The sequence below is a fragment of the Lactuca saligna genome, chromosome 9, assembly GCF_052625555.1.
Source record: "Lactuca saligna cultivar CGN05327 chromosome 9, ASM5262555v1, whole genome shotgun sequence".
Lineage (NCBI taxonomy): Eukaryota > Viridiplantae > Streptophyta > Magnoliopsida > Asterales > Asteraceae > Lactuca > Lactuca saligna.
Genome location: NC_136425.1, coordinates 61,745,993 through 61,759,382, shown reverse-complemented (window position 1 = coordinate 61,759,382; position 13,390 = coordinate 61,745,993). Strand labels below are relative to the sequence as shown.

Genomic DNA, 13,390 nt, shown 5'->3' with positions numbered 1-13,390 from the left:
GGTTCAGACGGTAGTAGGACAGGCTAAGAAGCCTAAGATCTCCAATCCTTCTAAAAGAGGCTAGCAAGGCCGAGGCCGTCGTGCAAAGTGCGGCAAGCCGCACCAGTGGATATTGTCATGTAGCAGGCTCGGTATGTTATGGTTGTGGCCAACCAGTCCACATGAGGAAGGAGTGCTCCAAGAAGGGCTTGATTTGTTTCCACTGCAACCAGACTGGACACAAAAAGGCCGAATGTCTGAGGTTGTCTGGCGGGGCAGTGGTGACACCTATGCCAGCCACCTTGAGGATTACTAATGGCCACCAGGGCAACACGGAGGCTCCTGCAATGAAGAGCAGAGCGTTCCAGTTGACCACTAATGAGGATCGGGCAGCTCCGGATGTCGTTATTGGTATGTGACTTATCTCTATCTTTTATTGCTTTTTTGTTATGCTTATGTTGTTTTGATCTTGTATAGGGACCTTTTTGGTCGATGGATTTTTGAATCATGTTCTTTTTTATTTAGGGGCTACCTGATCCTTTGTATCTCTTGCGCTCATCAACAAGTTTTGAGAGGCTCCAGGGACTTTGGATTCCCCTCTTGAGGTGGGTATTGCGGATGACCATACTGTGAGTGCTGCAACGGTGTTCCGAAGACGTGTTCTGAACATGTTCAATGAGAGGTTTCCGATCGACTTGGTACCGATTCCTTTGATGGGATTGAAGGTAATATCGGGATAGATTGGTTGGGACCCAATGGAGTTGTGATTGATTGTGAGCGGCAGTTGGTGAGGGTTCAAATTCCAAGTGGGGTAGAACCGGTCATTCATGGTGAGAGATCTTCACATGGGCTAGCTATCTATTCAGCTGAGAAGGCTAGTAGGCTTCTCCAGCAGGCTTATTTTGGGTTTTTGTCTTACATTTTAGATACACGATTTAAGACCACGACAGAGTTAAGAAGGGTACCCATCGTATGAGATTTTCCTGATGTCTTTCCCAAGGAGTTGTCGGGAGTGCCTCCTGAGAGGCAAGTTGAATTCTGGATTGATTTGATTTCTAGTTCGGCTCCTATTGCCAAGGCTCCGTATCGCCTAGCCCCACCTAAGATGTAGGAGTTGTCTACGCAGCTACATGAGCTACTAGATAAGGGTTTTATTTGACCAAGCAGTTCCCCGTGGGGAGCACTAATCATGTTCGTGAAAAATAAGGATGGGTCACATAGGATGTGTATCGATTATCAGGAACTGAACAAGCTGATGGTGAAGAACCGTTACCCCCTTCCAAGGATCGACGATTTATTAAATCAACTTCAGGGTGCATCCTGGTTCTCCAAGATTGATCTTAGGTCGAGATACCATCAGATGAGGATCAGTGATAAGGATGTGCAGAAGACATCCTTCCAGACTCGTTATGGGCATTATGAGTTAGTGGTAATGCCATTCGGGCTCACCAATGCACCAGCAGCATTCATTGGTCCCATGAACTGGGTTTGTAGGCTAATGTTGGATCGTTCTGTGATTGTTTTCATTGATGATAGTCTGGTGTACTCCAAGACCAAGGAACATCATTTGTGAGAAGTGTTGCAGGCCTTGAGGAGAGAGAGGATTTATGCCAAATTCTCCAAATGGGAGTTACATGAGGTGCTGTTTCTGGGGAATATCATCAACCAAGAGGGTATCTTGGTGGAAACGGCCAAGATTAAGGTGGTGATGCGTTGGGAGGTTCCCAAGAACACATCTGAGATCCAGAGTTTCTTGTTATTTGAGGAGTACTATCGAATATATATTCATGACTTTTCCAAGATTGTAGTACCTTTAACCCGTTTGACCAAGAAGAATGTGACCTTTCGGTGGGGTCCATATCAACAGTTAGCCTTCGAGACTCTAAGGCACAGGTTGTGTGAGGCCCCGATTCTCGTGTCACCCGAGGGATTGGATGAATTTGTGGTGTATTACGATGCTTCTATTCCGGGTTTGGGTGTTGTCCTTATGCAGAGAGGGAATGTGATTGCTTACGCCTCAAGGCAGCTAAAGCCTCATGAGGCAAATTACCCCACGCATGATTTGGAATTGGGGGTTGTGGTGTTTGCCCTCAAGATCTGGAGGCAATATTTATACGGGGTCCAATGCACAATCTACACCGACCATAAGCGTTTGAAATATTTGATGGATCAGGCGAACTTGAATATGCGATAGCGGAGATGGTTAGATGTGGTAAAGGATTATGATTGCGAGATTTTGTACCACCCCGGGAAGGCTAACATGGTGGTCGATGATTTGAACCGTAAGACGGTGTGCTCATCGATCCGAGATATTTGTTTGAGGATGACAGCTACTTCACCTTTGATGGATTTGATCAAGGAGGCTCATGTATAAGGATTGAAGAAAAAAAATTGGAAGACGAAGCGAATCAAAGGACAAATTTTGTTATTTGTTAGAGCCAATCGGGGGTTATTAACTTAGTGTGGTAGGGATTGGGTTCCAACGACAGGTGGGGTGAGACAGACAATCTTGGAGGAAGCACACAAGTCCAAATTTTCTATTTATCCAGGGGCCACGAAGATGTACGGGGATTTGAGGTTGAGCTATTGGCAGCCCTGCATGAAGAGGGAGGTTGTGTGGTTTGTTGAACGGTGTTTGACTTGCAGGAAGTTCAAAGCCGAACATCAAAGACCTCACGACAAGATGCATCTGTTACCCATCCCTATGTGGAAATAGGAGGAGATCACTATCAACTTCATCACCAAGTTACGCAAGACAGTACGAGGTGTTAATTCTACATGGGTTATTGTGGATAGACTGACCAAAAGTGTGCATTTTACTCTGATTGTCGAGAGCATATCCACGGAAAAGTTAGCGGATATCTATGTTCGGGAGGTGGTAGTCAAGTACGGGGTGCCAGTATCTGTGGTTTCAGCTCGAGATGTTCGTTTCACCTCCATATTTTGGAGGAAGTTCCATGAGAAGTTAAGTTCTCAACTGCATTTCAGTACAGCGTACCACCCCTATATCGATGGTCAAAGTAAATGAACGATCCAGACACTCGAGGATATGCTTAGAGCTTGTGTGTTGGATTTCAGAGGGAGTTGGGATACTTACCTTCCACTAGCAGATTCCCCTACAATAATAGTTATCATGCGAGTATTGATCGGCCACTGTTCGATATGTTATATGCGTGACAGATTGCGGGTCACACAGAGTCGCCAGAAGAGTTATGTTGACCGACATCGTTCGTGAAACATCCCAAAAATATGGTCCAAAAATTTCACTTTAATTTATTAAGAAAACCATGAGTCATCCAAATCATCTCAAAAAACATAAGTGAAAATATCTCAAAACATCATATCAAACACTGTATCAAAATCATATGTCCAAATATCAGAGTAAATCATCACAAGCTAAATGTTGTGGTGTGTGTGATGCAGTCATCTCGAGCTCTTCTTCTTACTAGCGGAAGTACCTGAAACCAAAACTGAAACCTATAAGCACGAAGCTTAGTGAGTCTCCCCAAACTACCACATACCATATATATAATCACATAATAACATACATTGGTCCTTGCCCAATACATCGGGCCCCGCCCGGTATCGAGCCTCACCCGGCATCGGACCGAAGTCCGATATACATATAACATATCAACAAGCATATAACATAAACATTCCTCGGGCTTTCCCCGACATCGGACTGAAGCCTGGCGCATATAACACATAACATATAAGCTAAACATTCCTCGGGCTTGCCCTGGCATCGGACCGAAGTCCGGAACATATAAATATACACATGCAAGAATTAGGAAGAAATCAAGCATAAAATATTCCTCGGGCTTTCCTCAAAATCGGACCAAAGTCTGGAAACATATAAACTACATCAGGCTAACCCCGACATTGGACCTAAGTCCGGAATACGCTATCATACATAAACGGGCCGACATTGGTGCCTTCGACCCGTTCCTACTGGAGGAAAACTCACCTCAAATGTTGGGTGAAGTAGTTGAGGTATCTGCTCCTGCAACCGGCTCTACTCACGCCCTATACAAAACAGCCCCTTAGATACCATTCCTTACATCAAGACCCCTTCATAGGTCAACCTTGGTCAAAGTCAAGGTCAAATTCAAAGTCAACACTCAGTCAAAGTCGAAGTCAACAATCCGAGTTGACTCAACTCGTCGAGTCATCCCCCTGACTCGCCGAGCTCCCTTTCTACTCATAGTCATGATAACACGAGCCAACTCGTTGAGTTCTACCTTGTACAAAATCGGGACAAATCGACTCAACTCAGCGAGTCCCTCACTGGACTCATCGAGTTCCTCAATCTGTTTGGGCCATCTTAATGGATTAAGCCCCTACTCTTCAGATCTAAGCTTCATACCTCTCTTATACCTTGAAAATGTCCTTTTAAGGGTAAAGTCTCCAACTTTACCCGTTAATACATTTTCTTAATGGGTTTATCTAAAACCCTAACTCCTTAGGACCTAGATCTTGGTCCACAAGCCATCCATACTCCAAACTAAAGCCTACAAACAGAGATATAGACCCTAAACACTACATGGACACATAAATCTTCCACCTTTCACTTCATGCATGGCTTTTTGGAGCTTAAAAGGACAAAATGACATCCTATGGCTTGCATGGGGCTTCAATGGCCATAAAGTTTGCACCTTTATGCCATGAAAGCCCTCTATAATCCCATATTTGAAGGTCTACTCACTTGGGACGTCCATATCCCAAAGATCAAGCTTCTTGGACCAAAAACCAAATAAAGTGAAAATAAGGAGATCTGAGAAACTACTAAGCAAGTTAGAGACTTGATTACCAGAAAATGATGAGGATGAAAGGAAGTATTTGGATCTACTATCTTCTCCTTGAATCCTCAAGCTTCTCCTCTTCTTTACAAGCTTCAAAACACACAAATTTCAAACAAAAATGTCTCACAAACTCACAAATGTAGTAGGGTTTCTGAAACTAGGTTTTGGGACTTGGAGGCTGGAAATGAGGCCAATAAGTGGGGATTAGGATGCTTAAATAAGGTGCAAAACTCCAAAATTAGGGTTTCACTCTAGCAGTCCTACTCGTCGAGTTGAGGCTCTCAACTCGTCGAGTAGGTGACTTAAAATCCCACGTCAGATCTGGTTCCTACTCAACGAGTTTGGGGCTCCCAACTCGTCGAATTGCTCTACAAAATTGGAAATGTGTCATCCGATTCCGGAAGAGGGGCAAGCTGGGACCCCGATTCATTGGTCCATTCAGGATTTTTGTCCGGATCAACAGGGTTGCATATCGGTTGGATCTTCACGATGAGCTTAGTCAGATTTATAACACCTTCCATGTATCTTAGTTGCGGAAATGTGTAGCCGATGCTTCTGTAGTGATTTCATTAGATGACATTTAGGTTGATGAGCGCCTGAATTATGTGGAGAAGCCATTGGCGATTTTGGATAGGAAAACTAAGACTCTTTGTAACAAGGAGGTGATTCTAGTGAAAGGGCAATAGTAGAACCGCAAGGGATCTGAGTGGACATGGGAACCCGAGGGTGAAATGAGGGAGTACTGCCCAGAATTATCTGAGGCAACAAACTTTGCGGACGAAGTCTAATTCAAGTGGGGGAGATTTGTAACATTTGGAATTTAGGTATTTACCCTTTTAACCCTTGGAATGAAACTTATTTTCACAGGAGGTCCCTACATATGTTGGGCGTACATATGTGTACGCTTAGCGTACTTGGGTGGTTTGGACGCGGACATGTACCATGTATGCGGGGCATACTAAGGCATATGCGGGGCGTACGTGGCCTAAGACAAAAACCCTAATTTTTGGGCATGACCATATTTAAACACTCTTATGACATTTGGACCTAACCCTAAACAACTATAACACCCCGTTATTAAATAAATAAATAAACGAATGAATCGTAGCCCTAAAATCAATCATTATATAGCCATGTGTTGGTTTTGGGAGCCAAAAGTTATTATTGGGACTATTATTCGTGGGTTAAAGTATAAATTCGATACTTATTTTGTATATATTTATGAAGGCTGGGGCACCGTGGTAATTATTGGGACTTAATTTGGATGAAAAAGAGAAGGGAAAGCTGAATATGTCACATTTGAGGGTTGGAGGTTTAAAAAGGTAAATTGTGGATTAGTTTTGTAAAGATTTTAGAAGATGGGGGTTGTTTAGTAAAAACCCGAACTTATTTTGTAAAGGGATTCAAGGGGCAGGGTTTAAATGGTAAATATTGGCCTTGTTTAGAGAGAAAAGAGGGAAGGAGGGGCTGATCCTGTTATTATGGAAATAAGTTTAGAGGGGAACCGAGTATATAACCTTTACGAGAACCCTAACCCTAGGAGCCCTTAACAGCCGCCAACCCACCTTATATCCCCTCCACCGATCGCCACCTCCCCTTCCTAACTTCCGACGTTGCGCAACCATCATCGTGGAGATCGGAAAACACCAACATTATTCCCATCTGTCGGCGAGGGTGTTACCGCCACTGTTAAATTGTTTCTCCGACCAACGAGCCGTCGTCGGCCACCACTAGGGTGGTTGTGGTGTGTGTGTTTAGCTTAGTGTGTGTGTGTGTGTTATTGAGATTGAGCATTGTAATTGTAATTAACAAAAGAATAATGAAAAGAAGCACAAAACCACCATCGTAACGTGGTGGCCGCCATATATATATATATATATATATATATATATATATATATATATATATATATATATATATATATATATATATATATGAACAAGACGGTTACAATGTTCAATAAGATGTACAACAACCTGGAAAATCAATGAACAAGTATGGAAAGTGATATGAAACACTTTCGACATTTTTTCGACATTTGGAAATGGAAAGATGTTTATAGAAAAGACGAAGAAGGTGGTTCGAAAAGAACAAAAATAATTTAGACGAGTTACACAACTTCATCGGATACCCGTTTGAGGTTTGACTTAAACCAGGATGATGAGCTTGAACTCGAAGAGATAACCCATCTAATAAGTAAAGATAAGGAAAAAAAGGTAGGCTATTTGTCAAATGGATCGGAATTCGACAAAGTTGATGACATACACAAGGGGCAAATAGCTTTGAATTATAAAATTTGAATTTCCAAGCTCGTTTGCAATTCAAAAAGAGAAATTGACTAAGAAAAAAAAAAGCGCAAGAAGAGAAGAAAAATTGCACTGCAAAAATAAAAATCCATATGAAAATTCTATCATAAAAGGTCGACCATCTTTCGGAAGACAAACTCGTTATGATTTTAAGGGCAATAGAAGAATTTATGATAAAATATTTTAAATAGACTTCCTTATATTATTTTTTATTTAATTCTGGTTTTTGTCAATGTAATATTTTTTGTTACTGAATTAATGAAATATTCATCTTTTATTATATTGAATATTTATAAAATTATTAAGTTATAATTATATTATATGTATTTAGTTAAAAAAAAATGAAAAAAAATATGACAGAGGATGAAAGGTGGCGAAAGATGAAAGCTTACACCGTAAGGCGGGACAGGTGGTTAAGTTTTGTAGCTTTGATATGTTGTACATCAAGCTTAAGATATTGTAATTTTTGTTAATTGCTTTGTATAGACTTTTTTAGAAACCGATGAAACCCCAAAACTCGCAGTTCTAGTTCAAATCAAGATACTCCCATCTTTCTAGTTTCTACTACGGTGTTCTTCAATTTCTGTCTATCACGTATCAACCACTTTAAGGAATTTTACTCTACTCAGATTCTCTTTTGCGTGATTCATAGCATTATCGAAGGATATGGGTTGTAATCTTCCCGCTTTAAGTAACTAGGGTTTACTTCATTGTAAGTTCGACTGTTCAACTTTGATTTTTTTATTATGTTTGCTGAATCTTTGTTGGCATTTATGCTTATTATGATTCCTGAACTTTTGGACCTAGGGTTTGCTGGAATGCTGTTATCGTTAACTCTATTAACGAGATGAACCATGTCGACAATATTGGAGTGATGAAAAAGATGACTAGTGGAACAGATTTTGCGAAGGATATAGAGAACAATATAAAAAGATGTCTTGAATTGGAAGAAAAGAGCAAAATGGATGAAATCAAGTGTATGATGTTGGAACTGGAGGTTGAAGATTTAAAGGAAAGGAACAAGGAACTTGAAGAGCAAATCGCAAGGATTCAGAAGGTCAAGAACAATGATGAAAAGGGGAAAGTTACTATCGTTGATCTTACAGGTGATGAAAACGAGAATGTCGGGTTGATGATTGAAAACAAAGTTTTGGAATGTGAGAAAACGAAAGCAGAAAGTGAACTTTCTTTTTGGAAAGAGAAGGCTAAACAATTGATGTCACAAGTTCGTGAATTGGAGTCAAAGCTGAATGAAGATGGAATTCTTCATTTGAAAAAAGATGATTCGATCTCAACTCCCAAATCTGCCAATGAAACATTAGAGACAGGGGCAAAACTGGAATATTGTAGCAAAGTTAGAAAGCGTTTACAATTTGAGGAAAACGGATGCTCCAACAAGAAATTTGCTCCATCTACACCAGGTTTTGCTCCACCCTTTTCTGGTGTTATCGATATTAGTGATGAAGATGTAAGTGATAATCAAATCCCAGAAGTTAAAAAGCTTTCTGATTCAACCCCTGATTGCACTAATCTTGAACATATTGATGAAATTGAAGATGATATGTTTGGATTTACAAGTGGTAAAAGGAAAAGATATTCCAATATAGTTGCAAGTGATAATGAAACCAGTGATGATGATGATGCTCCAATTTGCACACTCATAAAGAAAGATTATAAAGATGAAGATAAAGATGATAGAACTAGGGTGCCTTTAAGAAGACTTAGAAAGTTAGATGACATGAATAAAAGTGGGAATAGTTTAAGTGAGGATGAAGAAGATGATGATAGTTTGGGTGGATTTATTGTTGAGAGTTCTGAATCTGAATCTGGAAGTGGTGATAGTGATACTGATGGATGTGATGAATCTGAAGATGGATTAAATGGATATAAATTAACTTTAGATAAAATTAGGAGAAAAAAGGATTTGAATATGAAATGGGAATTAGAGGGAGATATGTTAGCTGATTTTGGGAAGAATCCTGAATTGTGTATGAAGGCTGTGTGTGTTCTTTATAAACAACAAACAAAAGATGAGAAAGAATGTAAAGCAACAATATATCACAATGAACGAGGGTTTAGTCATCCTGATGCAAAGAGGTGATTTTTTTTTTTTTTTTTTTAAAATTAAGATTGATAATCTATGAATATTAATTATGATTTGTAATTTATAATGTTTGTAGGGCTAGTAAGGTGGCTGAATTTTTGACTGAAAAAGACCCAAATTGTGATTTGAAGAAAACAGTTGAAGAACTGAAAAGATATGACACAAACGGGATTAAGTATTGCAGGAAACTCGCGATTAAATATTCAAAGCAGTTGTTTGAGATTTACAAGAACAAAGAAGATCCGAATTTCATGCCTTAATGACAAAATATGTGAATCTGTTTTAGTTTTACTTGTGTATGTGGTTAATATTAGTGTATCTAGTAAGTAAATATTTTGATAGATTATGTCGTTTTATTTCTATTAATGACATCATTGTGTTTTTTTAGTTTATTGCTTTATTAGGATGTTATACTTTTAGAAATGAAATCTATTGTAGTAATGGACAAATAAATTAATAAGATATAATATATAATCCAAACCCGGTTTACGAAATATGAACCATGCAAATCTAATTATCAATACTAGAAACTGAGAAATACGATCAAAATTCATGGAAAATAGTGGGTTTAATATTGAAAAATAAAAAAGCAAAAACCATATCAGAGACTGGTTTCGATCCAGTGACCTCCAAGCTTCCGCTGCGCCACTCTGATTTTTGTGTCTGATTGTCGAAATTTTATTATCAAAACGATAATTGTCGAAATTTTATTATCAAAATGGTAACTGGTATGCGTTTGCTTTAAGTTTATCACAATAAAATTTCGAAATTTAAAGATAAAAATCAGAGTGGCGCAGCGAAAGTGTGGTGGGCCCATGATTGTCGAAATTTTATTATCAAAACGATAATTGTCGAAATTTTATTATCAAAATGGTAACTGGTATGCGTTTGCTTTAAGTTTATCACAATAAAATTTCGAAATTTAAAGATAAAAATCAGAGTGGCGCAGCGGAAGTGTGGTGGGCCCATAGACCTGGATCGAAACTAGTCTCTGATACGGTTTTTGCTTTTTTTTTTTTCAATATTAAACCCACTATTTTTCAAGAATTTTGATCGTATTTCTCAGTTTCTAGTATTGATAATTAGATTTGCATGGTTCATATTTCGTAAACCGGGTTTGGATTATATATTATATCTTATTAATATTAATTTATTTGAACATCACAAATTCACAATAACTTATATGGCTTCTTATTCTGTTAATCAATACATAGTTACTTCAGTTGTCTTGAGTCTTGACGTTTGTTTCTTCATGTATCATTTTTTATTCGGTTTAAATTAATATAAGGTTGCCCGTTACTACAACAGATTTGTAAGTTGTAACATCCAAAACCAAATAAAGCAATAAACTAAAAAAACACAATGATGTAACTAATCGACTAGAAAGTTATAATAAAGACAACTATGTATGAGACTCGTGTGATATATGAGGGTTTTTTTTCTTTTTTTTAAATATTACTGTAATATATTTTGTTAAGCATTAAATGTTTAATAATTTATAAAACTGAGTTTAGAAAAAATATCAATATTAGTCGTGAATAAACAAATTTTTGTAAGATTTCTACAAATTATTGTGAATTAAAAAAGGATTGACCGAAAATTATATTTTTCAATTAAGAAGGTTGATTTGAATTAATTTAATTTAATACATTAATCGACAAATTACGTGAGAATTTATGGAGACATTTAAGTTTCCTTATTTTCTTTATTATATTTTTAGATTATATTTTTTATAATTTAATAGCAAAACCAAAAAAGCCACAATTTGCCAAGTAGATTTAAATGACGTTGAAAAAAAAATGTAAAAAATGTCATATGATATATTAAATTTGGTGATAACATGTAACAAAAAAACTATTCATTTATTAGGTAGGATTGACTAGTATAGTTGTATTAAAATCAAACCTGATCAAATTGGACTAAAACCCTATTTCTCATTTGGTTCAAACCCAAATGTTATAATGTAGAAATAACAAGAATAAACCTTCTTCTTTTAAAATAATATTAATACAAATATAATAAGGATATTGAATTAGGTAATGATATGTGATTAAAAACATTCATTTATTAGATAGGATTGATTAGTATAGTGGTATTAAAATCAAACCCGATCAAATTGGACTAAAACCCTATTTCTCATTCGGTTCAAACCAAAATGTTATAATGTAGAAATGACAAGAATAAACTTTCTTCTTTAAAAATAATACTAATACAAATATAATAGGGATATTACTAATGTTTCGTGATTAATTTTCCACGTAGCCCTCGATTGATGTGAGCCGCTCAGGTTAGTGTAATTTACATTTTTTTAATTGGGGTATTATATAATAGGGATATTACTAATGTTTCGTGATTAATTTTCCACGTAGCCCTCGATTGATGTGAGCCGCTCAGGTTAGTGTAATTTACATTTTTTTAATTGGGGTATTATATAAGAAAAAAAATTATATTTATCTACTACTTTTTTTTTTTAATCTCTACAACATATTGTGCATATGTCGTTTCAACTAATTGTTATGTTATCTCTGATAAGTACCGAAAACACATCAACACACTATTGTGAAAAAAAAAAAAAAAAAAAAAAAAACGTTCACCAGCCAGCTCCGGTGATTTTGGAGGTTGACTTTCGGCAATCGTTAAAAATATATAATTTCTTGGTCAAAACCTCCATATGGTAAATAGGAACTTGAGGTTTTAACTCACTTTTTCAATGAAAAATTCTCTTAACAAAAGAAACAAACAATTACAACTTAATAATGGGTTGGGAATTAGAAAATGTTTAGGAAGTCAAATTTCCTCCACTTTGTTGCCAAAGATTGATGATATCAGTAGCTTGATTGAGGAGGATGATCATCTTCTTTTGAGAGATCCATGGCTTGCTTTCCAAAGTTGTCTTGAGTTCTTCCCAAGCATCTTTCCTTGGCCAAAAGAAGTAAGGACTCAAAGGGACACTCCCATGTCCTGGTATCACTTGATCAAGCCCAAGCCCTATGTTCTTCTCCATCCATATGAACTTCAACACTAACCTTGGCTTTTCCACCACTTTCTTCACCTATATAATTTTACAAAAAAAAAAACTAACCGTTTTAATAAAATAAAAATCAGATAGACTATTACTCAATAACTATATGTATTGTATTTATCTATCAATTTCTAATTATAGTAATATGTTATTGAATTCCAAATTAAAAGAGTAAATACTATTCTCTTTCGTTTAACATACTTAATAGCAACTTTTACACTAGACACCTTTTTTTATGACTATTCTTTTCTTTCTTTTTTGTTGAACCATATCAATATTTTCACTTGGTACCCCGATGTTATACTTTACTTGTAGCTTTAACACTAATTATTTAAAGCTTTAATACCCCAACAAGCTTATAAGACTTGTTAATAATATAATTTGAAACACAATGATTCATATATATTCACGTATATATCCACACACACACAGAGAGAGAGAGAGAGAGAGAGAGAGAGAGAGAGAGAGAGAGAGAGAGAGAGAGAGAGAGAGAGAGAGAGAGAGAGAGAGAGAGAGAGAGAGAGAGAGAGAGAGAGAGAGAGAGACCTCGTCTTTTTGATCAGGAGGAGTGGGTAATGGAGTTTCTTCAGCAATGGCTTCTTGGACAGCTGCTGAAATGGAGAGGTTATGGAATCTATGAAGGAGTTTGGAGTTGTTGTTGCAGAAAGACGAGGAGGGTAGGGCTGGGGTTTTCAAGAATCCAAGAGCAACGGTATTTTGGGGAGACGAAGTTGGTGATGTGATGCCGATGATATTGATTCCTTGATGAATAGACATCGACAACATCTTGTTTGTTTTAGAGATTTATCAAAGTTTGGAAAGAAGGTATATAGCATTCGATTGATTGTTTGGATAAGGGAGGATATGACATCCACATGTTATCGCTTTTGGGCCATTGATTTCGTTTTGCCTTTAGGCCCACTACAAATAAATGAAGGCCCAAATTTTTATGTTAATGCAGCAAGTTAAATTATTACTGATAGATAAACGTATACATATACAATTTAATTCACCACACAATGTGCAATTGTGCACTATTCTTAAAGCCAATAAAAGTAAAAGGGTTAGACATCAAGATCAAATTCATGCCTTGTATTTTATATAAAACGAGGGATTAGTTAGAAGAAATCTTAGTTGATGTCATCATCATCTAAAACTGAGAGCCATTGCCATGTTT

At 37.2% G+C, this 13,390-nt stretch overlaps 2 protein-coding genes across 2 annotated transcripts; one reads left to right on the top strand and one right to left on the bottom strand.

Annotated features, from left to right (window-relative positions):
* The first annotated feature begins 7,596 nt into the window (after positions 1-7,596).
* On the top strand, positions 7,597-9,606 carry LOC145014213 (uncharacterized). The gene is made up of 3 exons (XM_078972585.1): positions 7,597-7,799; positions 7,895-9,184; positions 9,268-9,606. The coding sequence occupies exons 2-3, from the start codon at positions 7,935-7,937 to the stop codon at positions 9,449-9,451; spliced, it is 1,434 nt and encodes a 477-aa protein (XP_078828711.1). The 5' UTR covers positions 7,597-7,799; positions 7,895-7,934; the 3' UTR covers positions 9,452-9,606.
* Positions 9,607-11,863: 2,257 nt separating this feature from the next.
* On the bottom strand, positions 11,864-13,038 carry LOC145018359 (small ribosomal subunit protein cS23-like). Its single transcript, XM_078976256.1, has 2 exons — positions 12,760-13,038; positions 11,864-12,243 (listed from the first exon to the last, which is right to left on the bottom strand). The coding sequence occupies exons 1-2, from the start codon at positions 12,997-12,999 to the stop codon at positions 11,971-11,973; spliced, it is 513 nt and encodes a 170-aa protein (XP_078832382.1). The 5' UTR covers positions 13,000-13,038; the 3' UTR covers positions 11,864-11,970.
* Positions 13,039-13,390: the final 352 nt, after the last annotated feature.

Excerpts from the sequence above, each read along its gene's own strand:
- LOC145018359 (XM_078976256.1), bottom strand. The coding sequence starts at position 12,999 with ATGTTGTCGATGTCTATTCATCAAGGAATCAATATCATCGGCATCACA. Across the intron at positions 12,244-12,759 it reads CTCCTGATCAAAAAGACGAG|GTGAAGAAAGTGGTGGAAAA; the intron begins GTCTCTCTCTCT and ends AAAATTATATAG.
- LOC145014213 (XM_078972585.1), top strand. The coding sequence starts at position 7,935 with ATGAACCATGTCGACAATATTGGAGTGATGAAAAAGATGACTAGTGGA. Across the intron at positions 9,185-9,267 it reads AGTCATCCTGATGCAAAGAG|GGCTAGTAAGGTGGCTGAAT; the intron begins GTGATTTTTTTT and ends TAATGTTTGTAG.